The following is a 25,433-nucleotide window of genomic DNA, read 5'->3' as shown; positions in this document are numbered from 1 at the left end:
CATTGTTTTACAAACCCTCCCCCAGGTCCCCTCCACCATGCAGCCCTCGCTCTAGTCTCCTGTGATGACAGAAATACCCAGTTACATCTCTCTTTTAAACAGTTCTCTCCCTCCTCTGTTTCAGTGCAGTATACTTGTTGTTGTTTTTATTGTTGTTGTTGTTATGTGCCATCGAGTTGTTTGTGACTCATAGCGACCCTACGTACAACAGCCCTAAAACCTGCCCTGTCCTGTGCCAATCCCACCATCTCCAACACACCCACCCCGATTACCCCAGTCACTGAGTCAATCCACCTCATAGAGGGTCTTCCCCTCCTATGCCGTCCCTCCACCCTCCCAAGCATTATGCCCCTCTCCAAAGACTGGTCCCTCCTTACAACATGTCCAGAGTATGTCCTATGAAGCCTCAGAATTCTTGCCTCTAAGGAGCAGCCAAGATTAACCCTCTCCAGGATGAATCTGTTTGTTTTCTTAGCAGTCCATGGTACACTTGACATTCTTCTCCAGCACCGCAGCTCAAAGGCATCAATTCTCCTTCTATCCTCCTTAGTCATTGTCCAACTCTCTGATGCATAACAAGTGATTATGAAGATCATGTCCTGTATCAGACGTATCTTAGTCTCCAGAGAGAGACCATTGTTCTTCAGTACTTTGGAGAAGTCCCGAACAGCAGACTTTCCCATGACAATACATCTTTTAATTTCCTGGCTGCTGGTGCTAAGAGTGTTGACTGCAGAGTCAAGCAAACTAAAGCTGTGAACAATCTCAGTCTCTTTACCATCCATCCTGAAGCTGCCAATTGGTCCAGTGGAGAGAATCTTTGTCTTCTTGATATTGAGTCTCAATCCATATTGAAGGCTGTAGTCCTTGACCCTCTGCAGCAAGAGCTTCAGGTCTACCTCAGTTACAGCAAGCAGGATCTTCCACCAATCCAGATGCAACACTTCTCCTCATAGAGCCCAGCATCCCAGATAATCAGTTCTGCACACAGGTTGAAAAGCTATGGACTACGGAGATAAGACACATCCCTGTCGTACACCCTTCCCAATTTTGAACCATGCAGTGTTTCTTTGTTCTGTTCTGATTACTGCTTCCTGGTCCAAGTATAGGTTTCTCATTAGCATGATCAAGAGTTCTGGGATTCCCATTCCAGAGTCAGCGACAGTTTGTTATGATCCACACAGTCACTCGACTTTGCATAATCAATGAAACACAGATAGGCATTCCTCTGGTATTCCCTGCTTTCAGCTAAGATCCATCTAACATCAGCTACAATATCCCTAGTACCACGACCCCTTCTAAACCTAGCCTGGACTTCCAGCAGTTCTCTGCTGATGTGCTGTTCCAGTCGTTTTTGGATAATCTTGCCTGCATGTAAAATCAATGATATTGTTCTATAGTTTCCCCACTCAGTTGGGTCACCCTTCTGTGGAATGGAAACAAATATAGATCTCTTCCAGTCAGTTGGCAAAGTGGTTGTTCTCCAGATTTCCTGACACAACTTGGTGAGCACATCCAGGGCAGCATCCGTTAGCTGAAATATGTCAATTGGTGAACCATCTATTCCTGGGGCCTTATTTTTGCTATTTCCTTCAAAGCAGTTTCAACATCTTCATTTATCACCATAGGCTCTTGCTTATATGATGTTTCACTAAATTCTTCTGTGTCTGCCAATTCCTTTCGATACAGTGACTCAGTATATTCTTTCCATCTTTTTTTAATACTTGCTGCATCATTTAATAGCCATATTACCAAAGACAACACTTAACACAACAATATATTAGATGTGCTTTTTGAAAATAAACTGACACAGAAGAGTAATTAGGTAAAAATAAGTTCATGACCAAAATGTACTGTATGTACTGGAAAATAAACACAAAAATGTATCTGTCGAATTAATTCATTACTTCAAATTATTTATGCTTGAAATGTAATGTATAAAGTTTTTATACTATTTTTTTCTAATAAAGGAATGTAGTACAATAACTCCTATTTTCTGCGTTCGTTTTTTGTGAATTTTTTAGAAAGTCTAATATATACCCTGACTTCTATTTACAAATGCCTTAGGTAAAAGTTTTCCACCTCTTATTTTTTCTTTAAAATATTTTCTAAAATGTCTTATTGTTGTGGTGCTGTTGTTGTTATGTGCAGAGTAGGTAACTTCATTCATGACATGGTATTTTCAATCACCTCTTGCAAATGCAAAAGTTGTATAATGAACAAGTGAAACTGAAGAATTGATGCTTTTGAATTATGGTACTGGTGAACAATAATGAATATAATGTGGATTACAAAGAATGGAACTCTGGTAGCCTAGTGGTAAAAAGTTGCTCAATCAACCCCAAACACATAGTTTAAATCCACCAGCTGACAATCTACTCCTTTGAGATTTATAGCCTCTGAAAATCCCCTGAGGGTCAGCTATGAGTCAGTTTCAACTTGATACCACACAACACTCGAAGAATGAATTAATCTATCATGGAAGAAATATAATCAGAATACACCTTATAAGAGAAGGAAGTATGACTTTTGATGGTGTATTTTGGACATAGGATAATGAGAGGCAATTTGAACTAAAATAAAAACTAACACATCTGAGTAGAAATAAAGCTTTGAGACTTTGGTGTTTTATTTGTCATAAAAATATGAGATAAGACAGTAAAAATGTATATGAAGCACAGTATTAATCTTACTGTTCCAATAATTTTAGGAAAAGAAAACCATTGTCTTCAGCAAAGGATATATATTAGAAACGATGAGTTTGCTCAGTGATGTATAGAACTATTCAATTGTATTGTTTAAAAAGAATCTTCAGTATTGAAATTATTGTAGGAAAATAACTTGGTTAATTTCAGGATGAAACATCCTTCAATTTTTCCACTCATATTAAAACTATCATAAAATAATATTCAGTATTGTGATATTTCTTAGGAATTTGTACTACTGTAAATAATCATGGAAGGGAAATAGCAAAAAATTGTCTTACAATTGCAATTTGGATCATAATAATTATTACCTAAATGTTGCTTTTTACACTTTACTTCCACTTTTATAGTCCTTCAATTTCTTCTTTGTTCTCCAAGTGAGAAATAAATAGACATAATAAAAAATTCTATTTGAATAGGACACTTACATTTTCAAAGCACTTTTGCCTATATTGCCTCATTTAACCTTAACAGTAGTCTTGTAGATTTAAATAGTTTCTATTTTCTCATTATTTAGTTAAAGAGTTTAAACTCAGAATTCAAGATTACACTGATATTCTCAGATTGGATTTAAACCTGAATCTAGATAGCATTTTCTCTCTTATTCCATTATTCTACCGAAAGCAAAGTAGAGGCAGAATGTATATTATTTAAGCATTTTATCAAAATAACTGTTCTCATTTATTGCCATTTTGACTTAACAGAAAATAAGAATTTAAAAAATAATGTTGATTGCACCCATCTTGTACTTTAAATGCTAACCAAACACTAAAGAAAATATCCCCAGTAAGGTTTGTTATAAATCACCTGGTTGTTTTTTTTTTCTGGCTGTAAAATGAATTTTTATCCTACTCAAGAATTCATTTTAATGCACACAATGACTTGATTTTTAGAGTGTCCCAGTCTTCTGTTATATCCTCTAATGGCTGTGGATTGTTGGTTATGTTTAAAAATCTGGTAAAAACATGTATTGTTTTTGTTGTTATGTGCCACCAAGTCACCCAAGACTCTTACTGACCCTATGCACAACAATCCTGAAGCCTGCCCTGCCCTGAGCCAGTTTCACTGACTTTGATAACCTATCATTACCGCCCTATTTACTGTATCAATCCACCTCATCTCGGATCTTTCCTCCTGTGCTATTCCTCTACCCTTCCAAGCCATAATGTCTTTCTCCAAGGACTGGTCCCTTCTGACCATGAGTCCAAAATATATGAGACAGAGCTTCAAAATCCTAGTCTCCAAGGAGAAATTTGGTTTCATCCTCTCCAAGACAGAACTATCTGTTTTCTTGGTGGTCCATGTTATGTTCAAGACTCTTCTCCAGCACCACAACTCAAAGGCATCAATTCTTCTTCTGTCATCCTTGGTCATTTTCCAGCTCTCTGATGCATAGCAAGTAATTGCAAAGACATGGCCTGGGCTAGGTGCGCTTCAGTCTTTAGACTGACATAATTACCTCTCAGGACTCTACAGAAGTCCTTGACAACAGATTTTCTTAAAGCAATTAGTCTTTTGATTTTCTGACTGCTGGTGGCAAAAATGTTGATTGCGGAGCTGAGCAAGTTTTAATTGTTAACAACCTCAATCTCTTCTCTATCCATCATGGCGCTGCCAATTGGCCCAGTGGTGAGACTCTTTGTCTTATTTTTTTAAAATTTTATTTATTTTTTAAATTGAGATTTTAATGAAAGTTTATGCAGAACTTGGATTTCCATTCATTCCTTGTCTTGATTTTGAGCTTCAATCCATATTGAAGACTACAGCAGTTGACCTTCTGTAGCAACTGCTTCAGGTCATCCTCAGTTTTAGCAAGCAAGGTTGTGTTATTTGCATAATGTAGGTTGTTGATGAGTCTTCCTCTGATCCTGATGCCACATTCCTCTTCATAAAGCCCAGCCTCCTGAATGATTTTTTCTGCATATAGATTGAAAAGGTATGGAGGAAGCATCACTGACACACTCCCTTCTTCATTTTGAACCATGCAGTGACTCCTTGATCTGTTCTGAGCACTGCTTCCTGGTTCTAAATCTGTTGCTATTTTTTCTCTGCTGGTGTTTGGTTGTTTTTGTTTCTTGTTTGTTTTTGTTTTCCCCTTAGGGCTTTTATCTACCTTGGTTTGGTTTTCATGCAAGGTGTGAGATGGAGATCTTGTTTCTGTTTTCTGCAGAATAATGTCTAATTTTGACAACATCATCTGTTAAAATGGCCTTCATTTCCCCATATTTAGGATTTTGTCTCTTTGTCAAATAACAGGTGACCATAGATGGATAGATTATTGTTTTCTCAACTCTATTCCATTGGTCTATGGGTCTGTTGTAGTACAAGTACTATATTAAACTGTGTAGTACAGTTTGAGACAAGTAGAGTAATGTCTCCTACTTCGTTTGTTTGGTTTTTTTCTCAGTAGAGCTTTGCTTATTTAAGGTCTCCTTGCTTTCCAGATAAAGTTGTGAATTGCCTTTCTATCTCCTTGAAAAATGGGATTAGCAACTATTTTAAAAAGATTGTTTTGAATTTATAGATTGCTTTTGGTAGGATTTTCATTTTCACAATATTGAGTTTTCCTTATCCACAAACATAGTATTTTCTTCCATTTTTATAGCTTTTTTTTTGTTCCTTACAGCAGTTTTTTGTTATTTTCCTTTTATAAGTCTTTTGTATCCATAGTTATGTATATTCATAAATATTTCATCTTGTGGTTGGCTGTTAGAATTAGTATTGTGTTTTCTTATTTCCTTGTCTATGTTCTCATTGATATTATAGAGAAAATCAACTGATTTTTATATGCTAATCTTGTATTCTTCCACTTTGCTGAAATGTTCTAGTAGATTCAGCAGTTTTCTTGCTGAAGAAGCAGCCTAAGTAAGGGCCCATCTACAAAACAAATGGATAGAGAAACTGTGGTGACTCTATCACGGATTGCATATCTATTCTAATACAATGGATTATTATGCAGCATTGAAAAACAATGAACTCATGAAATGCTACACCACATGGATGAACCCAGAGAACATTGCCGTTGGTTAGGTGCTGTCAAGTTGTATGGGACTCATAGAGATTCTGAACAACAGATTAGAATCCTTTCCTTTCCTGTGCCATCCTCACAGTCTCTGACACATATATTCTTAGTGGAATAAGTCAGTCACAAAATGACAAATGCCATGTAAGACAAGTTTTCTAAAAATAGGTGGGTTATGAGGTGAAGTGAGCAGAAAATGAGTGGATAGATAAAGAATACTAAACTACTACAGTAGGAATAAGTGAAATGAAGCTTAATCTGAAAAGAATGGATGATCTTATATTCTAAGAAAGGTAATTAACAATCTAGGACGGGACAAGCATATTATGAAATGAAAGAAAGAAAGTATTGATGGATGGATGAATGAACACCAATTCTTTGTAAACTTTCACATAATTAAAATATTTCTAATAATAATTATTATTAATTTTTGAAAGTTTAGATTCTTTTGACTGCTCTCAAAATTTTCTGCAATTTTCTGTTTTCCATAATAAATTTGATGTCAGTATTCTTTGTGTGATTCCTTAAATAACCAAATCATTCAAGTTATACAATTTTTAAAGTGTTTTGGGTATACTTCAGCTCTATATACTCATTAAGAAACATAGGTTAGATAGTAACCCTCCCACCCCATTATCAGAATTCTCTTCACATTTTTAATAGCAGAATCCCTTGTATCTATTAGTTGAACAACAATTTCCCCCCTTAATGATGGCTGTCTCTATGAACAAAAATTCTTGCCACAACAGAACATGAACAGAGATGATGTTGGCAACTTAAGTAAATTGCCTTCCCTTTATTTTTAAACCCACTCCCCCCTTGCATGTTAGAAAATGCTTGGTTACTAAAATGAAAAAAATTGTATAAGCAAGTGGTAGAGATATATGAGGGAAGTAATATGGTCCTAGATCATGACATATGGAGAAAAAACCCCTAAAGTTTTCAATGATTTAATCTTGCGTGAATCAAAATCAGCACCCTTGGTACCAATGGTCAAGAGATCAGGAGACATATTGCATTGGGCGAATCTGTTTTCAGGAATCTCTCCAAAATACTGAAGAACAGTGAAGTTAGTCCGAAGACTAAAGTGTGCCTGATTCAGGCCATGATCCTTTTAGCCATTTGCTATGCATCTGAGAACTGTACTGAATAAGGATGATAGAAGAATTGATGCCTTTGAGTTGTGTTACTGGAAAAGAGCACTGAATATTCTATGGGCTGCCAAAAGAACAAACATATATATCTCAGAAAAAGTGTTAAGGAGCCAGAGTGCTCTTTGGATGCATAGATGATTTAGTTTTGTCTCTCATCCTTGGGGCATGTTGCTAGGAGACACTACTCCTTAAAAAGAGATGTTATGTTTCTAAAGGTGGAGAATCAATAAAAGAGAGGAAGACCTTCAGAGAGATGGATAGTAGCAATGGGCTCAAGTGTATCAGAGATGGTAAGAATAGCACAGGATAGAACAGAATTGACATTTGTTTTTTATAGGGTTGCTATGAGTAGTACTCACTCTATAGCATTTAAAAATAATAATAACAGTCCTGATAATATACAGGCTTCTCCTCAGCCTAAAGGTTTTCCTCTAATCTATTCCTCAGGAGAGATTTAAAGTTCCAGATTATTTATGACACTATTTACTAATCTCTTTGCTAAAAACAGCTGAGCCAGCTCCAACTCAAAATGCGTGGAATATACATCACCTTATTGTGGCACCATGAGGCTGAATGTGCACTTTCACCTTGCAGTGTCAGCCACCAAACACTGCTTTCCACTGTAATTTCTAGTGTTTCTGGTTGCTATATGGTACCGTGTCTTGTTAAAAGCTTCTTAAAAAAACAAACAACAAACCAAACAAGTCCAAACAAATATAAGTGGCATTTTCATCTGGTTCAGGATACTTTCCCACATATTTGTTCAACACAGAGTACTGTATTGATTTGGCCATGCACAGACTCCATTACACATTTATATTCTTGCTCTTAAAGGGATTTCTCTAAAGATTGTCTTTTGGGGCTGAGTATAAAGTTCTTAATAATTTAAAAACATTCTGACTGTATTGATTTAAGTTGTAGACAACATGGTCTACAAACATTCACTGTGAATCCAAATGATTATCAAATTTAGCCATGTCAAATATCACACCGCTATAAATGCAATCAGAGAAGATAGCCTGTGTATTTGTTCCAATTTTTGTCTTTTAGGTAATGGTAGGCATTTATGTTCTCTACTTAAGATGGTATTTTCACATTTGAATCAGAAGAAAAAAATACTTTAAGAAGCAAGGAGACACTACATGGTTCAAAATCAAGAAGGGGGTCCATCAGGGTGTATTCTGTCTCCATACCTTTTCAATCTGCATGCAGAACAGATCATCTGAGATGGTGGACTGTACGAAGAGGAATGTGGAGTCAGGATTGGTGGAAGAGTCATCAACATCTGTGTTATGCAGATGACACAACCCTGCTTGCTGAAACTGAGGAGGACCTTCTGCAGAAGGTCAAGGACCACAGCCTCCTTTATGGATTGAAGGTCAACATCCATCAAGAAGACAAAGATTCTCACCACTCGGCCAATTGGCAGCATCAGCATGGATGGTGAAGAGATTGAGATAGTTAACAGTTTTAGTTTGCTTGACTCCACAATCAACACTCTAGGTAACAGCAGCCAGGAAATCAAGAGACGAATTGCATTGGGAAAGTCGTTGTGAGGGACCTCTCAAGAGTATTGAAAAACAACGATGTCAGGCTGGAGACTAAGGTGTGCCTGATCAGGATAATAGTCTTCGCAATTAGGTGCTATGCATCAGAGAGTTGGACAGTGAATGGGGATGATGCCTTTGAGCTGTGGTTCTGGAGAAGAGTGTTGATTATACCATAGACTGGTGGAGAACAAACAGGTTTGTCCTGGAGAAGGTGAAGCCGGAATGCTCCTTGGAGTCAAGGATTCTGAAGCTTTGTCTGACATACTTTAGGCATGTTGCAAGGAGGAACTGGTACTTGGAGAGGAACATCATGTTTGGCAGAGTGTAGGGGCTGCGAAGGAGAGAAAGACCTTTTATGAGATGGATCGATTTGGTGACTAGAGCAGTGGGAATAAGTGCGTTTGAGATGACTAGGTTGACACAGGATAGAACAGCGTTTAGAGCTCTTGTACATAGGGTCGCTATGAGTCGCAAACGACTCAATGGCACATAATAACAACAATCAAAAGATGTACTGCACTTGGCAAATCTGCTATCAATGACCTCTTTAAAGTGATTAAGAGCAAGGATGTCTGTTTAAAATGAAGGTGCACCTGATACAAGCTACTGGTTTTTCAATTGCTTCATATGCATGTGAAAGCTGAACAGTAAAAATTATTGAAAAAGAACTAATATCTCTAAAACATGGTATAGAAGAAATATATAAAAAAAAGAATATCAAATATACCATGGAGTGCTAAAAGAACAAACAGAGCTGCTTTGGGGAAAGTGCATCCAGATGCTTCTTGGAGGTAAGGATGGTAAAATTTCATTTCACATACTTGAAGCATATTTTTATGAGGCACCAATCCTTGGGAAAATATAATCATATTTAAAAGAGTAGTGTCAGCAAAAGAAAAGAAGACTATCACTGAGTTGCCTTGACAGCAACTGGATTAATGGTTTTGAGCGTGATGGAAATGGTAATGATGGCACAGGACAGCAGAAGGTTTCAATCTGTAGTTCATAAGATCATTATCATCTGCAGTCAACTTGACAGCTTCTAACAGCAATGGTCATTTATACCTCTGCTATGGTTTTTGTTGTGTACCCCTGAGTTGGAACTGACCCTTAACTGTCTCGCTGGTGGGCTTCCAGAGATAGTAATTTGCACAGAAGATTGCCCATTCTCCTTTCACGGAGCAGCTGATGGATTCGAACCATGTTACTTCAGGATTGATGCATAGCTTCTTACCAGTAGGCCATACAGTACAGATAGCATACTTGATAAAAATAGAAATTAATTTTTAATAATAAAAACATAAAGTTTATTCTTACAAGTTTTAGTTATGGCAGTAGTTGTTGTTCTTAGTTACCATCAAGTCAATTATGACTCATAATGAACCCATGAACAACAAATTTTAAACCTGTGCTATCTTATACATTCTTCACAATTTCTAACACACTTGAGCCCATTGGAGCAGTCACTGTATGAACCCATCTGTTTAACGGTCTTCCTCTCTTTCACCATTCTTCCATCTTTCTAAGCATGATGTTTTTCTCCAAAGAATAACTTCTCTTAGTAAAATACTGGAAGTATGTGAGGTGAAAGTTTGTCATCTTTGACTCTAAGGAACACTCTGGTTGCACCTTCTCCAAGATACATTTGTTTACTCTTTTGTCAGTTTGTGGGATATTACGTACACTTCTCCAACTCCACAACTAAGTAAGTATCAATTCTTCTTCTGTCATCCTTATTACTTTTCAGCTCTCAGATGCATAGCAAAACTCAAACAGTCTTACCTAAGCTGTATAAAACTTTGATTCTCTTGTTGAAGCTACTTTTTGATAGATGTAGTATGTAAATGCAGAAGGTCAGCAAATTAAAAACAACATCATCAACAACAACAAACATCTTGTAGTCCAGTTAACCTATTTTACTGCTTAGGAAATGAGAAGTTTCTCAATAAAACTATGAGGATGTACAGGGTGGGTTAATATTCAATTATGAATTCCTCTCCCTTTACCAATTGACTAGCTAAAGTCTTTAGTAGTTCATTCTATCAACTGGCATTTTTCTGCTGGTCAGAGAAGTGTGACATATGGTGACCTCGACATGATACAGGATTAACATAATGTGATCTACTGATGTGATCTACTGCAAAAGGTCTCTTTTAATGTATTAAGCTGAAGGTCACTTTGAAAATTAAAATACACTTGACCTGCACTATGGTCCTCTCCACAGTAACAACAGTCAACATTATGATAGATGGAGAAAGGATTGAAGCTGTCAATGATTTAATCTTCCTTGAATTAACACCCTTGGTGTTAGCAGTCAGGAAAGCGAGAAACACATTGGACTGGGGAAGTCGGCTGTCAAGATCCTCTCCAAAATTATGAAGACCAATGATGTCAGTTTGAAGACTAAGGTGTGCCTGATTCAGGCTACGGTGTTCTCAATCACCTTCTATGCATCAGAGAGCCGAACAATGAATAAGGATTATAGAAGAATTGGTACCTTTGAGTTGTGGTGCTAGAGAAAAGTAGTGGGTATCCTATCAACTGCCAAAAGAATGAACAAATATGTCTTGCAAAAAGGGCAGCCAGAGTACACTTTAAAGAAAAAATATGGTGAAGCTTCATTCTTCATATTTTGGACATGAATGGGGGTGATGCTACTCCTTGGATGAGGCATAATGCTTGGAAAGAAGGGTCAGTGAAGGAGAGGAAAACACTCAACAAGGTGACATGGTGACTTCATCCATGAGCTCTAGTCTGTCAAAGATGATAAAGACCTAGGTCTTAGTTTATCCTCCAGATAAAGTCTCCTACAGCTAGTCAATTCATTAATTATATGGAAAAGGAAAGAAAATAATGTAACACTTAAAATATGTGTTTTAGATTTTTGAATGGATTAGACTCATTCTGTGGCATTATATTTAATGTAAAAGGAAATCAAGTATGCTCCTTAAGTCATCAATGTCTTCAAGTAAAAAGCCAATAATAACTTGAGGTATCTTTTAATTTTTACCAAAATAGTTACATTATCATTATAAAATTTTCCCTAGATGCTGCAATTATAGAAGCAATGAAATCTGCCATTGATAAAATATTTATTCCTTATTGTTTTCCACTGTATAAGGTTCATACTTCTTACCCTCCTATAATATTAATTTCACCTATTTACAGTTTTACAAAGGGGAAAAAATCTTACAGTATAAAGTTTTCAAATACAGACCAATTAAAATATTTTTAAGTAAAGTAGATGTAAAATCAGTGATCAAATGATGCATAGACACTTGTTGATTAACTATTAGCCTGGTCTGTGAAGACTGTTTTGAAAGAATGCTCATTGGCTGATCTATCTGCTTCATTGAAGTCCACACAGGCAGAACCCTGCCCTGTGATTTAGCATCCTAATAATTCTCTCCACACAGGGGGTCACAGGTTCATTTCGCTCTGTGCCTTACAAACTTGGGTTGGTGCGAATGACTGTCACAACCAATCATACTCAGAAATAGGTGATTTTCATCAAATCTGAAGTCTTCAAAAATTTTTCTTCTTCTGATGCATGTATAAAATAAGCAATCTCTCCATCCCTTCTCTGTCTTTTTTAATTACTCTCTCACAAGAATCCTAATAAAGAACTGAAATTTCTGACTTATAATTGTTATTACACGCTATGCTTCTGAATTTGACCTTTGGAATAAGGAACAAAATTAGAATGACAACATCATTTTTTTTATTTTTTATTTGCATAGTAGACTTAATCCCCACTCCCTGATGAAAATTAAATTTAACAAAGAACATTGCACAGAAAAGTTTTCTCACTATCTTCTCCTGCAAAAAAAAGCTATTAAAATAACAAACCACAAAGACACATCTATGTATGTGTATGATTATGAGTATATATTTTGTCAGATACTTTAAACTATCACAGGAATATTTATGGACTAAACAGTTTGTTTGCCAAATCAAGTGAAGACATTTCAGTTCCTAGCTTCTGGCAGCTATTCGAAATTGTTAACTCTTTCCTCTTGCATTTCAGCACCATATTGCCTCTAAAATGCTTTTCTCTTCTAATTCTTTAATTTCATTTCAATATTGCTAATATGTTTCCCTTAAATGTTAGTTCTTCTAGGATCCCTCTCCTAATCATCTTCCTAATTTAAATTTTAGTTCCTAAATGATTAATATGTTGTTTAAACATAAAGCTGTCATGGAGATTAACTGAGGAAATTTGTGATTCACTGATATTAAGTGATATTATTACTTCACACACCTTCCTTAGGAGTCTGATTCTATCACTAAATTTAATGATATTCAAGTACATCACTATTTTGCTGTTGTTGCGTGCCTGTAAAGTTTATATTTAAATATGACTTTCCTCGGCATAGTTTGATTTTGTTGTATAGATGGATAAGAATACATGAATGGATCATTTTAGCCTATCCACAAGGGGACTCACTGTCCACCAATCCACAAGGAGAAAATAAGAGAATGTACCATGCCCATTGAGATCTCACCACCAGTGTAAAAACCTCACCAGGAAAAGAGCAGCTATGGCCAAACTTTGGACTACTATACCATTGGATCTGGAGCTGAGACTTTGACTATATTTATTGGAAAACTGGCTATGAGATGTAATTTGTAGGACTGATATATTAGTAACACTGTTAAGACTGAGAGGAGGGATGCCAATATAGGCAGGACTGAGAACTTTGTACCACTCGCCTAAAGCCATGCATGAAGCTCAAGGCTGATACGCCTGCAGTACATTTCAAAAGATCTCCTGACTATTTTCTGCTACTAACCTTGCTTACAACGTTTTTATTTCCCTAAAATGATTCTGTGTGGTCTATGAATTATCACATCAGATTTTGAACCAAACAAAGTGGTAATATTGGTGCTGAAATGAGTAGAAAGAGGTATGGGAGGGTAGGGGTTATGTGTGACCTCATGGGAATGATTCTGTGTTATTTATATTATTGAAGGGGACAGTTCCCCTTTGCGCAGTTAATAAAGATCAGACATGGCCATATTCATGCAGCCCTTTCTCTTTATGATGTCATTGCGTTGGAACTAGAGCATTGCTAACCCACCAGCTGATTTTCAGAAGCAGTAAATCATACAGGAAGAGATTGCTCATCCTTCTCCTGTGTACTAGCTGGTAGATTCAAACTGTGTATCCTTGGGGTTGTAGCCCAACTTCTTACCACTAGGCCACAAAACTTCCACTACCTAGATATCTATAGTTCATTGTTGTTGTTAGCTGACTTCAAGTTGAAGATGACTCATAACAATCCTATGACAACAGATCTGTCCTATCTTGTGTCATCCTCATAATCTTTAACACACATGAAAATCCATTGCTGCAATCACTGTGTCAATCTATTTCATCAAGGGTCAGCCTCTCTTTTGCTGAACCTGCACCCTAGTTTATGCTAAAAAGACATTTATTTTTACCAAAGCAAATGTTATCCAACTATAATCTTTCAGTTGTCCTAGACATTTTCTATTATTACATGTCTAATCTAATAAATTCCTTGTTTTTGTTGATTCATTTTCCACCACCTTTGTATCTACATTGTCACTGATGAAGTTCAAGATCTGATTATTTGTTGTGTGTGTGTGTGTATATATATATACATATATATATACTCTTAGACTAGTTCCTCATCCTCCATTTAGGTACCTCCAGTATGTTAACAATGCTGCTACCCATAACTAATCATGTTATTCTGTTATTCTGTGTTAAAGTATGTCAGTCATTCCTGACCACCTACAGAATAAAGAGAAAAATCATTTCAGGTTATATCAGAGATGTCAAACATGCATTATCCCTTTTTGTGTTCATATATCAGAAACAGTGAGAAACAAAACAAACAAATAAGAAGTGGATTACTAAAATGTTTCTGCCAGGCCCAAACTATGATATTTTAAATTGTTTCATATGTGTACATAATCTAAACAATAAAGACTGGAGTAAAAGGAATTCATTTTCATTATGGTACTGGGTTGTGTGTGACTGGCAGGAGAATAAAAAACATGATTTTAAAAATGTTGTTGTTGTTGTTATTGTTGTTGTTGTTATGTGTCATCAAGTCATAGTGGCCCTATGTGCAACAGCCTGCCCTATCTCGCACCAAACTTATTGTCTCTGACACACCTATCCCCACTACCCCAGGATGGAATCAATCCATCTCATTGAGGCTTCCTCTCCTGCACTGCCCCTTCTTCCTCCCAAGCATAATGTTCCTCTCCAAGGATAGATTCCACCTTGAAACATATCCAAAGTACGTTAGATGGAGCTTCAGAATCCTTGCCTCCAAGGAACAGTGTGGCTTCAACCTCTCCAGGAAAAACTTACTGGTTTTCTTAGCAGTCCATGGTATATTCAATACCCTTCTACAGCACTAAAGCTCAAAGTCATCAACTCTCCTTCTACCATTCCTAGTCAGTGTCCAGCTCTTTGATTCATAACAAGTAATTGCAAAGACTATGGCCTGTATCAGGTGCACCTTAGTCTCTAGACTGACATCATTGTTCCTCAGTAACTTGGAGAGGTTTCTGACAGTAGACTTTCCCAATGCAATTTGTCTTGTCTTTTAATTTCCTGGCTGCTGGTACCAATAGTGTTGACTGTAGAGCCAAGCAAACTAAAGCCGTCAACAATCTCAGTTTCTTCACCATCCATCAGGATGCTGCCAATTGGTCCAGTGGTGAGAATCTTTGTTTTCTTGATGTTGAGCTTCCATCCATATTGAAGGCTTCAATCCCTGACCTTCTGCAGCAAGGTCTTCCTTCTGCTTTAGGTCCTTCTCAGTTTCAGCAAGTAGGGTTGTGCCATCTGCATAACACAGATTGTTGATGAGTCTTCCTCCAATCCTGATGCCACAATTCTCCTCATACAGCCCAGCCTCCCGGATAATCTGTTCCACATATACATTGAAAAGATATGGAGATAGGACACATCCTTGATGCACACTCTTGTCAATTTTGAACCATGCATTGTTTCCTTGCTCTGTTCTGATGATTGCCTCCTGGTCCAAGTATAAGTTTTACATAAGCACAATTAAGAGTTCTGGGATTCCCATTCTTCTCAAAGTCAGCCACAGTTTGTTGTTATCCACACAATCAGATGCTATATAGTCAAAATGTTCCCTAGTTGGGGCAGCAAGCAATAACTGTTGGAGAGGATATGGAGAGGTAGGAATTCTCATACGGTGTTGGTGGTATTGTAAAAAGGTATAACCACTCTGGAAGACAGTTTGATATTTCCTCAAAAATTTGAACACAGAAACCCCATATGACCAGCTATTCCACTGCTAGGAATCTACCCCAAGTAATGAGATCTGAAACACAAACAGAGATTTTACACTTATGTTCATACCAGCATTATTCACCATCGCAAGAACATGGAAACAGCCCAAGTGTCCAATCACTAATAGAATGGATTGAGAAATTATGGTACATTCACGCAATTAAATACTATGACTCAGGAACAATGATTTTGAAAATTACTATGTAACTTCAAAGAGACAGGAGAGCATTATGCTGAGTGAACTAACTCAGTCTCGTAAGGACAAATACTGTATAAGACCATTATTGTAAAAACAGAAAAATAATTAGTAAAACATGTATGGGAACCAAAGGGGGGAGGAGTGAGAACAGAAGGGTGAAGATGGGTAGGGGTGGAACCACAAGGTTGCACAGTTTGATGGATAGAGGGCAGTGGGTGGGGTGGGGAAGTAATTAGAAGGATCCTGATGAAAAGTAGAGTAATGATGGGCAAGGTTCAATGGTACTTTAAAGTGCCAAAAAGTAAGAAATATCACTTTGAGGATTAAGATACATACATCTGACTCAAGCCATGATTCACATTCGTGATTCATATTGCTTCATATTCATCTGAAAGTTGGAAAATGAATAGGGATGATTAAAGAAGACAGGCTTTATCACTGTGTATTGTGGTATTGGCACAAATTATCGACTATCTCATGGACCATCAGAATGACAAATATTTCTTTTTTTTGGAAGACATGCAGCCAGAGTGCTTCTTACTAGTAACGTGGATAATGAAGCTTTGTCTCATATATGTTTGACACACTAAGAGGAAGGGGCCAATTCTTGGAAAATGAAATTGCGCTTGGAAAAATGGGGAGTCAGTGAAGGAAAAGAAGGCCCTTTAGTGAGAAGTATTGATGCAGTAACTTCAACAATGGACACAAGCACAAGGGAGATTGTGTGGATGGTGCAGCGTGGGGCAAGGTTATGATCTAGCATCACAATGAGTTGCAGTTAATTTTTCAAGAAAAAAAGATTGTGCAAGTTTTTCAAGATCATTTTACACCATATTTTCTGAAAAACTCTCAGGAAAACATTTCTATAATAATAAAATTCTACTCACAGCTCTAAGTAGATCTTGCACTCATATGTTTTGAATCTACCATACATGAGATCCTCTTAAGGTCCTTTCTTCTTTTGTTTCATAAAATCCAAGACTGAGTTAAAAAATTACCTCTTAAGCCTTTCTTCACTTCTAAACTTTCCTTCTCATATACTAACTTCTGCGTTTCTTTGTCATCTTCAAGTTCTTAGAATCATAATGAGCACTGGTGGTCTAGTGGCAAGAAGCTATGCTGCAATCCTGAAGGCACACAGTTTGATTACTCTCCATTTTGTATTACGCTCATTCATCTCCCTTACTATCCACCTTACAAAATTCATACCTATTCACTGAGTTCAACACTTCAGTGGGGTTCTGTATATGTAAATTGAATGGGAGGAAATAAGCCACCTTTCCCCCAGGGAATCACTGGTGATCTGAACTGCCAGAGAGGTGCAGTCTTTGTGTGAGCAGCACAAATCCCTACAGACTACACCACCAGAAGGTCCTTCAGGGATGTAAAATTTTTAAAAAATTTCTCTTAAACTTTCTTTCATTAAGTAGCTTTAAAAAAACTGAAATTATTCCACAAAAGATTGTCAAAGAGTGTACTTGGACTTGTCTAATTTTACAACCTTGATGCAATTGTTCCGTGTTCCGTGCCCTGCATAGTTTTGCCAGAACATCATTCAGTGTAGTCTTGCATTATGTCTTATTTCTCTTAGCTGGTTGCTATGTTTGAAGCTATTTATACTTTCTACTAACTCACCTCCTTCTTTTTCTTATGTCTCTCTACTCCTAGTATCTCCCTAATCTATAGCAAGAGATTCCCAAAGCACAGTCTACACTCTAGTGTATGTTGTTTCAATTGCTCTTTTAACAATAAATTCTTTGTGACTACTGGAACACATCTACGCTGCTCCCAAAGTATTTCCTTTGCTTTGGACGGTCCTAAACACATCAGAGAGAAGCAATAAATAGGCATAAAAATGGATGAACAATTAGTTGTTCTTTACACTCAGATTGAGGTTAGCAGTCTATTTGAATATTTATGACATCCATTTAATCAAGGCCCCAGCTACACATTCTGATATTACTTTAGATGATGAGTGCAATTTTTGTTTTCTTCTTTGGTCCCCCCGCCCCCATCTCTGGTGCTTCTGTTCACAATTTGTCAGTCTGGATGCTGAGACACGACTTACAAATCAATTCTTGCCTCCTCTGTGTCATGGTGCTGTCTTTCTCTACAAATTATACCTTAAAGGTCCCTCAGGTTAACTAGAGCATACAGAAGGCCGGGAAATTCTACACAGGCTTGTTTCTGTTGACATTAAAATAGTGGGTCACACTGGATCCAGAAAATTCATGCGGAAATGGCAGTCTGATAAATTTCTTCAGAGAACAAAACAATTACAGATAAGCAATTTTCTTTCCCAAGAGACTAGTAAAGTGCTTTCCCTCTGTCATCTTTCAATATTTTATGTTGTGGTGAGTAACTACACCTACACCTTTCTCAGACAATTAGAGAAACCATCACAAGCCAAAGAGTAAATAGCTAACCAGTCAAGTAAAAAATACATGCGAACACATAATTTCATGCCACTGCTTTTCAAAGTTGACCATTTACAGGAATGCTGTAAACACACACACACACACACACACACACACACACACACAAACAAAACAACAACAAAACTGCTCACAATTGTGAAGGCAATCTTTCAAATAATTATTTTTCTTGCATCTAACATTTATTTGCTGAAGAAAATTTTCATTTAATTATAAATTAGAAAGATTTTTAAAATAAAGCCTTAAAGGTGGCAAGACACAAAGAACATAACTTCAAAAACCTAATAACTGCTCTAAAGCAAAAAATGTATTTTAACTGTTGTTGTGGTGCCATCTAGTTGAGTAAGACTTCTAACGACCCTACCCTATGAACAATAGATCTGAAACCTGTCCTACCCCTGCCACCATTATCACTGTGTCTTTTGCTCCTGCGACTGTATAAATTCATCTCATTGAGACTCTTCCTTTTCTTTGTTGATCCTCTACCTTTCCAACATGTGGTCCTTCTCCAAAGAATGACCTCTTCTAGTAAAATGCTCAAAGTGCAAGACATGAAGTTTTTGATCACTCTTGGCTTCAAAGAGCATTCTGGCTGCACTTTCTTCAGGGCATGTCCCCTTGTTATTTTGGGGGTCCATGGTGGTCTTCAGTACTCTTTTCCAACACTACAGCTCAAAGCCATCAATTTTTCTTGTTATTATTCACTGACTAGCTTTCAGATGCATATAAAATGATTGAAAAAGCTATGACCTGACTCAGGCGCAACTTAATCTTAAAATGGACATCATTGGTCATTAGTAATTCAGAGACATTCCTAACAGCAGACTTGCCCAATGTAATATGCTTCCTGATCTCCTGACTCCTGGTACAAAGGACACTAAATTAATTAAAAGAAATACATTTCCATTTGAGAGATACTTAAACATATTGGTGATAAGTCAAATAATATGAGTTGATGGTTCAAAAATGTGGGTAATATAATAGTTCAAATATTATATCATAAATACTGGTTTGGATATTTCTCTATCTCATAAAGTTTTCTTTCATTAATTTCAGTCTAGTAGGAAGCAACTCCAGTGAACTTTTAGAATTTGTAAATCATGCTGGAGGTGATTTTCCCCTACTTTTGGTGGATCCAAATTACCAGTAAAGTGTCATCTTTGAACTAGCAGTTCAAATCCCTTTGGACCATGTCACAAGAGTTAAGATTTTTTTATATCTTGAAATTTTCCAGAAAATGTGTTGAGTAGGAGCCATACACTAGGAATGCTGACTGTAATATACAAAAGCTACTGTCTCCATATTTGATGTCATTTTCATCATATAACTTGACGTTATCTACATACATCATATTTATTTGATCCCAGACCACCTGATTGTGCACACGCAAAACTTAAAACTAGACCAGGAAGCTGTTGTCCAAACAGAGTAAGGGAACACTTGTTGTTGTGTACTGTAGTCAGAACCGACCCATAACTGACGCTCTAGCGAGTTTTTAGAGGCAGCTAATTCCACGGGAGGAGAGTGCCCATCTTTCTTCTGTGGAGCAGCTGGTGGCCTCAAACTCTGTGCCTTTGGGATTGCAGCACAGCTTCTTGCCACTAGGCCACCAGAGCTCCCTAAGGGAACACTACATGGCTCAAAATCAAGAAAGAAGTGGGTCAGAGATGTATCCTTCCTCCATACATTTTCAGTCAGTATGTAAAACAGATAATTAAAGGAGCAGGACTTTATAAAGAAGAGTGGCACATCAGGATTGGAGGAAGTTTCATCAGCAAGTTGTGTTATATAGATAATACAACCTTGCTTTCAGAAAGTGAGGAGTTGAAGCGTTTGCTTCAGAGGTCAAGGACTGAAGTTTTCAATATGGATTGGATGTCAACATTAAGAAAACAAAGCTCAGCATTGAGTCTATTGGCAACATCATTATAGATGGGAGAAAGTGGTTGTTAACAATTTCATCTTCCTTGGATCCACAATCAACACTCTTGTCACCATCAGTCAGGAAATCAAAAGACAAATTGCACTGGTGAAATATGCTGCCAAGGATCTCTCCAGAGTGCTAAAGAGCAACAAGGTCAGTTTAGAAATTAAGGTGCACCTGATCTTGGCCATGGACTTCTCATTGGCTTGCCATTTATCTAAGAGCTGGACAATGAAAAAGAATGACAGGAGAAGAATTAGTGCCTTTGCGTTGATGTTAGAGATGAGTACTAAACATACTATGGAATACTAAGAGAACAAATAGATTTGACCTGGAGATGATGAAACCAGTTTGCTCTTTGGAGGAAAGAATTTTGAAGCTTCCTATCACATACTTTGGGCAGTTGCCAAGAGGGACCAGACTTTGGGGAATAACATCATGCAAAGAAGAGGAAGACCCTGAATAAGACAGATTGACACAGTGACTTGTGGCAATAGGTTCAGGTGTGTCAAAGATGGTTAAGTTGGCTCAGGATAGGGCAAGGTTCCAAGGCACTGTTCATATGGTTGCTGTGAGTCATAGTAGATTCAACAGAACATATCAACTACATTTTTGGTCATTGTCTATTTTCTTATCTTTTGGCATATGAATTTTATGATTGCAAGAAATTTTAAACATGTTGCTTCCTGGAAAATAAAACTTTTGTATTTATAATTATGTTTGGTGCCTTTTGATATATATTTGAAGACTTGATCAGGTAATGAATCAATGAACATATGTGTACAGTACATAACTTGTTAAGTTCTGGTGGTGACATCTATAATGAGTTGTAGTCTTGATTAAAAAATCATACCTTTTTGAAAGTCTGAATCCACCTGCATCTTTAGGGAATAAAGATGGATGATCTCCTTTTGTGCAATTTACAGCCTTGGAAACTCACTGGAGGATCAGCTATGAAATGATTCCAACTTGACAGTAGGGAATTTGAACTGCACATCTTTATAAATTATGTCAAGAGAATGCTTTGGAGGATTTTAAATGGCTTGGGGAAATTCAGATAAGAGGTATTCAGAACTGCATCATCTTAATGAAAGTGTATTAGGGAGACAATATTGGCTTGCTGCAAAAGTTCACAGGCTTTCTGTTCTCTACTTTCTTAACGTTTAGCTCTCCACTTTGTTATATCTGTGAGTTACTACCAACAAATTGAAATTAAGTTCTAACTAAGTTTTTCTAAACTTGTATATCAATTGGCACCAAAAAAAGACAAGGAATTAAGCCGTTTAGAATCTGGAATTGAAATTTCCTTTGTTCTTCAAGGAATTATAGGAACATCAATCTTAGCTGTAAGTCATACATATGTTTCTTGGACTTAAAAAAAAATGAAAGCTTATATATTTATTACTGTGGGGTTGGTAAACAAAATACTTTTCTTTCCACAATGCACAGCTGTTATGTCATAATTTTTCTTTATTAATTTCTCCTCTGTTAACTTACTCTTGGCCCCTAAATTCTCTCACCTCATGAATTTGTTTATCCTTTGAGCTACTCTTCTCATTATGGCCTGATTCACGATAATTTTTTTTTCTTGTTTCAGTAGTAAATAGTCACTATATAACCGTTTCTCAATCTGTGGATTGGCTGCCTTTAAATCAAAAGCCCACCTCTAATCCCATTACATATGGTTAGGGGAGTCAAGTCTACATCCTTGTACACAAATAGTATTCATGCAGAACACTAGGTGGTACATGAAGATGGCAGACACTATGACAAACTCATGAATCTGTTCATTTACACATGTCACTTTCTTTTTAATAATCTATGGATTAAAATGATCTTTATATATCATGGTCTTTCTGTTAAAATTAAACTACAAATGCCTTACTTCCAATCCCAGTCAAATGATAACACAAATGGCATAAGCCTTCATTATCTAGACACCTTATTTAGAAAGTTACTATATTTAAGATCTTGTTCAAAAATCTCATGGTGGTCAGTCTAAGGAAAGCTCATTTATTCTATTTTTGTTGTTCTGCCATCAAGTCAAGTATGACTCATAGTGACCCTATGAACAGCAGACATAAACCTTGCCCTACCCAGCATCATCCTGCAATCACCACCTTGTTCAAGTCGATTGCTACAGTCAATCCATCTCCTTGAAGATCTTCCTCCCTTTCACTAACCCTCTAATTTGTTCTACTCCACTACTTTTCCCAGATGGATGTCCTTCTCAAGGACTGATTTCTCCAGACAACATGCTCAAGATATGCAGGATGAAGTCCGGTCATGCTCGTTCCTGAGGAAGGTCCCGCCTGCACTTCCTCTAAGAGATTTGTCTGTTCTTCTGAAAGTCAATTATCTATTAAATATTTTCACTAACACCAATTCACTAACACTAATTCAAAGACATCAACTCTTCTTCAGTCTTCCTTATTCCTATTTTTTTCTCTTTTAGTATAGTCCTTATACAATTCAGGCATTATATTTCTCATTTCTAAAATGAATGGACTTTCTAATTACTGGACTTAGTGTTACATGCTATGTACTTGAGTAGCAATAAGGAAACAAAATAAACAAAGAAAAACCAAAAATAGTCCCTATCTATAAGTAATAATGAAAATAGAAAGAAACTTCTTGCCTAAATTTATGATTAAGGTGTGAAGATGCTGACAGACACATATGAGAGGACACTGTTAATACACAACTTATAAGACATTTTGTAAAGCAAAACTTCAACATGGACTTCCCTGACTATGGTGGTTAGAAATTACAAATAAATAGACTGTGATCAATCCTTGGAAACTAAATGAATTGTTTGCTTAGAAAATCTAAGCAAAAAAAAAAAAAAAAAAAAAAAAAATCTAAGCAATTAATTGTCTACGCAAGAGACTGTCAGATATTCTGAGCATGGAAACTAACCCCCTATGAGTAGCAGCTGTAATATCATAGAAGTCTACTTCAGCTTGGTATCACCTAATTGTAGAGTCTTCTAAAAATATAGCATAAACTTTGTTTTTATACTTATGTCTGGAACTTTTCCTAGTGACTAGGGCTTTCTATGATATTATTTTTAGTTAAACACAGACTTTTCTCTAAGAGGAGTGGGGAATTTTGGCCACACATTACTCACAAGAATTTGGTCCATCACCTGTGACCCAAGGGTTCTGTATTTTACAGCTACATTAAAGATTATAGCCCATTAGTATGCCCTCCTTCAGATAATTAAAGTCCAAACTAATTCCACCCCTTCCTAGTTGTGAATCTTCAGAAAAATCACTAATTTATCTGTATTTTTGAGCTACAAAATAAATGGAATTATGATAAATTTGTTTTACCTCACTTGACAAGAAAAATAAAGAAATTTTAACATATAATTACATGTAAAGATATTTCACCACGTCCAGCATGTTGTTGGTAGGTGCTGTTGAATTAAATAAGAATCACAGTGACCCTATATGGACTGATAGAAACACCATCTCACCACCTCTGCTGTGCTCAAACCCATTCTTGCAGTCACTGTGTTCATTTACATCATTGTTGTTGTGCAGCAGCATCAAGTCAGAAGTAATTCATAGCTTCTCTCCCAGAGGATTAGCAGAGGCATTATATTGCAATCAGTAGTGACTGCCCTTCTTTATCCTATGGAGCCGCTGGTGGATTTTAACCTCATGCCTTTGGGATTGCAGCTCTTCCAAAATAATGACAAATCACATCATCCCAAGGTAAAAATGAATTTGCAACCTCAAATATTTTTATAAAATAAAAACCCAAAATACTCCTTTAGGAACTTCTATAACATGCTAGATTAAGAAAGGAGTTTTCAGGGCTCCCGACCTTCCAAGTCTTACATGAAAAAAGAACCAAACAAACAAACAAAAAACCCCCCCAAACTACCACCAACCATCTGGAGCAGAATCAGGATGAAGGATGAGCAAGGCAAAGACAACTTTTTTAAGGCTAAAAATAAGAAAATATTACTAATTTATATACATTGAATTTTATAAAAACATAATATTAATAAAATATTTTTCTACAATGTTTATGGAAAAGTTAGCGTGACTGGTATTTGAATGTATTTGAATAGGGTGTTTTCCTTGAACTTACAGCCTGAGGCACTAAGATTTGAGGAAGACTCATCAAAAATCTGATTTATGCAGATGACACAACTTTGCTTGCTAAAATTGAGGAGGACTTGAAACATTTGCTGCAAAAGGTCAAGGACTGGAGTCTTCAGTATGGATTGAAACTCAACATGAAAAAGACAAAGATTCTCACTGCTGGACCAATTTAGCAGCACCATGACAGAAGGGGAAGACGTGGAATTTTTAACAATTTCAGCGTACTCAGCTCTACAATCAACACTCTTGGCATTAGCAGTCAGGAAATCAAAAGACAAATTGTGCTGCGAAAATCTTCTATCAGAAATCTCCACAGAGTGCAAAAGATCGACAATGTCAGTCTAGAGACTAAGGCACTAAAGACCAAGCCATGATCTTTGCAAATACTTGCTATGCATCAGAAAGCTGGAAAATTAGTAAGGAAGACTGAGAATGAATAAGAATTGATGTCATTGAGTTGCGGTTTTGGAAGAGTATTGAACATACTATGGATGGCCAAGAGATGAAACAGGTTTATCTGGGAAAGAATGAAACCGACTTATTCCTTAGAGGCAAGGATTTTAAAGTTACATCTGACACACTCTGGGCATGTTGCCAGGAAACACCAGCAAGAAGGACATCTTGCTTGGAAGAATGAAGAGACAGTGCAAGAGAGGAGATGGAGTGTCAGAACAGTGCAAATGGCTCAGGATAGGGCAGAGTTTGGATCTATTGTAACATGTGATCACTATGATTTGCAAGTGACTTGACAGCACATAACAACAACATAGTAAAGTTTGAAATGTTAAAGGAATTCTTTGTAGAAAAACACTTTACATGAAACAGAAAAGATAATTTAGACTTAATTTTGGAAAATAAAAAATAGCACTCAAAAAAATAGAACATAAAAAAGAAATTAAAGAGGTAACATAAAGTTTAAAAGTACATTTCAACAACCTAAGTGCCCATCAAAAAACGAATGGCTAGAGAAGCTGTGGTATATTCGCACAATGGAATACTATGCTGCATTGAAAAACAAGGAAC

At 36.7% G+C, this 25,433-nt stretch overlaps 1 protein-coding gene across 1 annotated transcript in view; it reads right to left on the bottom strand.

Moving 5' to 3' along the window:
* CNBD1 (cyclic nucleotide binding domain containing 1) overlaps positions 1-19,006 on the bottom strand; it is a 204,226-nt gene extending 185,220 nt beyond the window's left edge. Inside the window, exon 1 of the mRNA XM_006880560.1 lies at positions 18,864-19,006. Coding sequence (XP_006880622.1) covers positions 18,864-19,006 — 143 coding nt within the window. The remainder of the gene's footprint in view (positions 1-18,863) is intronic.
* Between the last annotated feature and the right edge of the window lie 6,427 nt (positions 19,007-25,433).

This window comes from Elephantulus edwardii, unplaced genomic scaffold (genome assembly GCF_000299155.1).
Source record: "Elephantulus edwardii isolate Elephantulus edwardi_28Jun2011 unplaced genomic scaffold, EleEdw1.0 scaffold00008, whole genome shotgun sequence".
Lineage (NCBI taxonomy): Eukaryota > Metazoa > Chordata > Mammalia > Macroscelidea > Macroscelididae > Elephantulus > Elephantulus edwardii.
The sequence above is the reverse complement of the archived record's forward strand: the minus strand, read 5'-3'. Positions and strand labels throughout refer to the sequence as shown.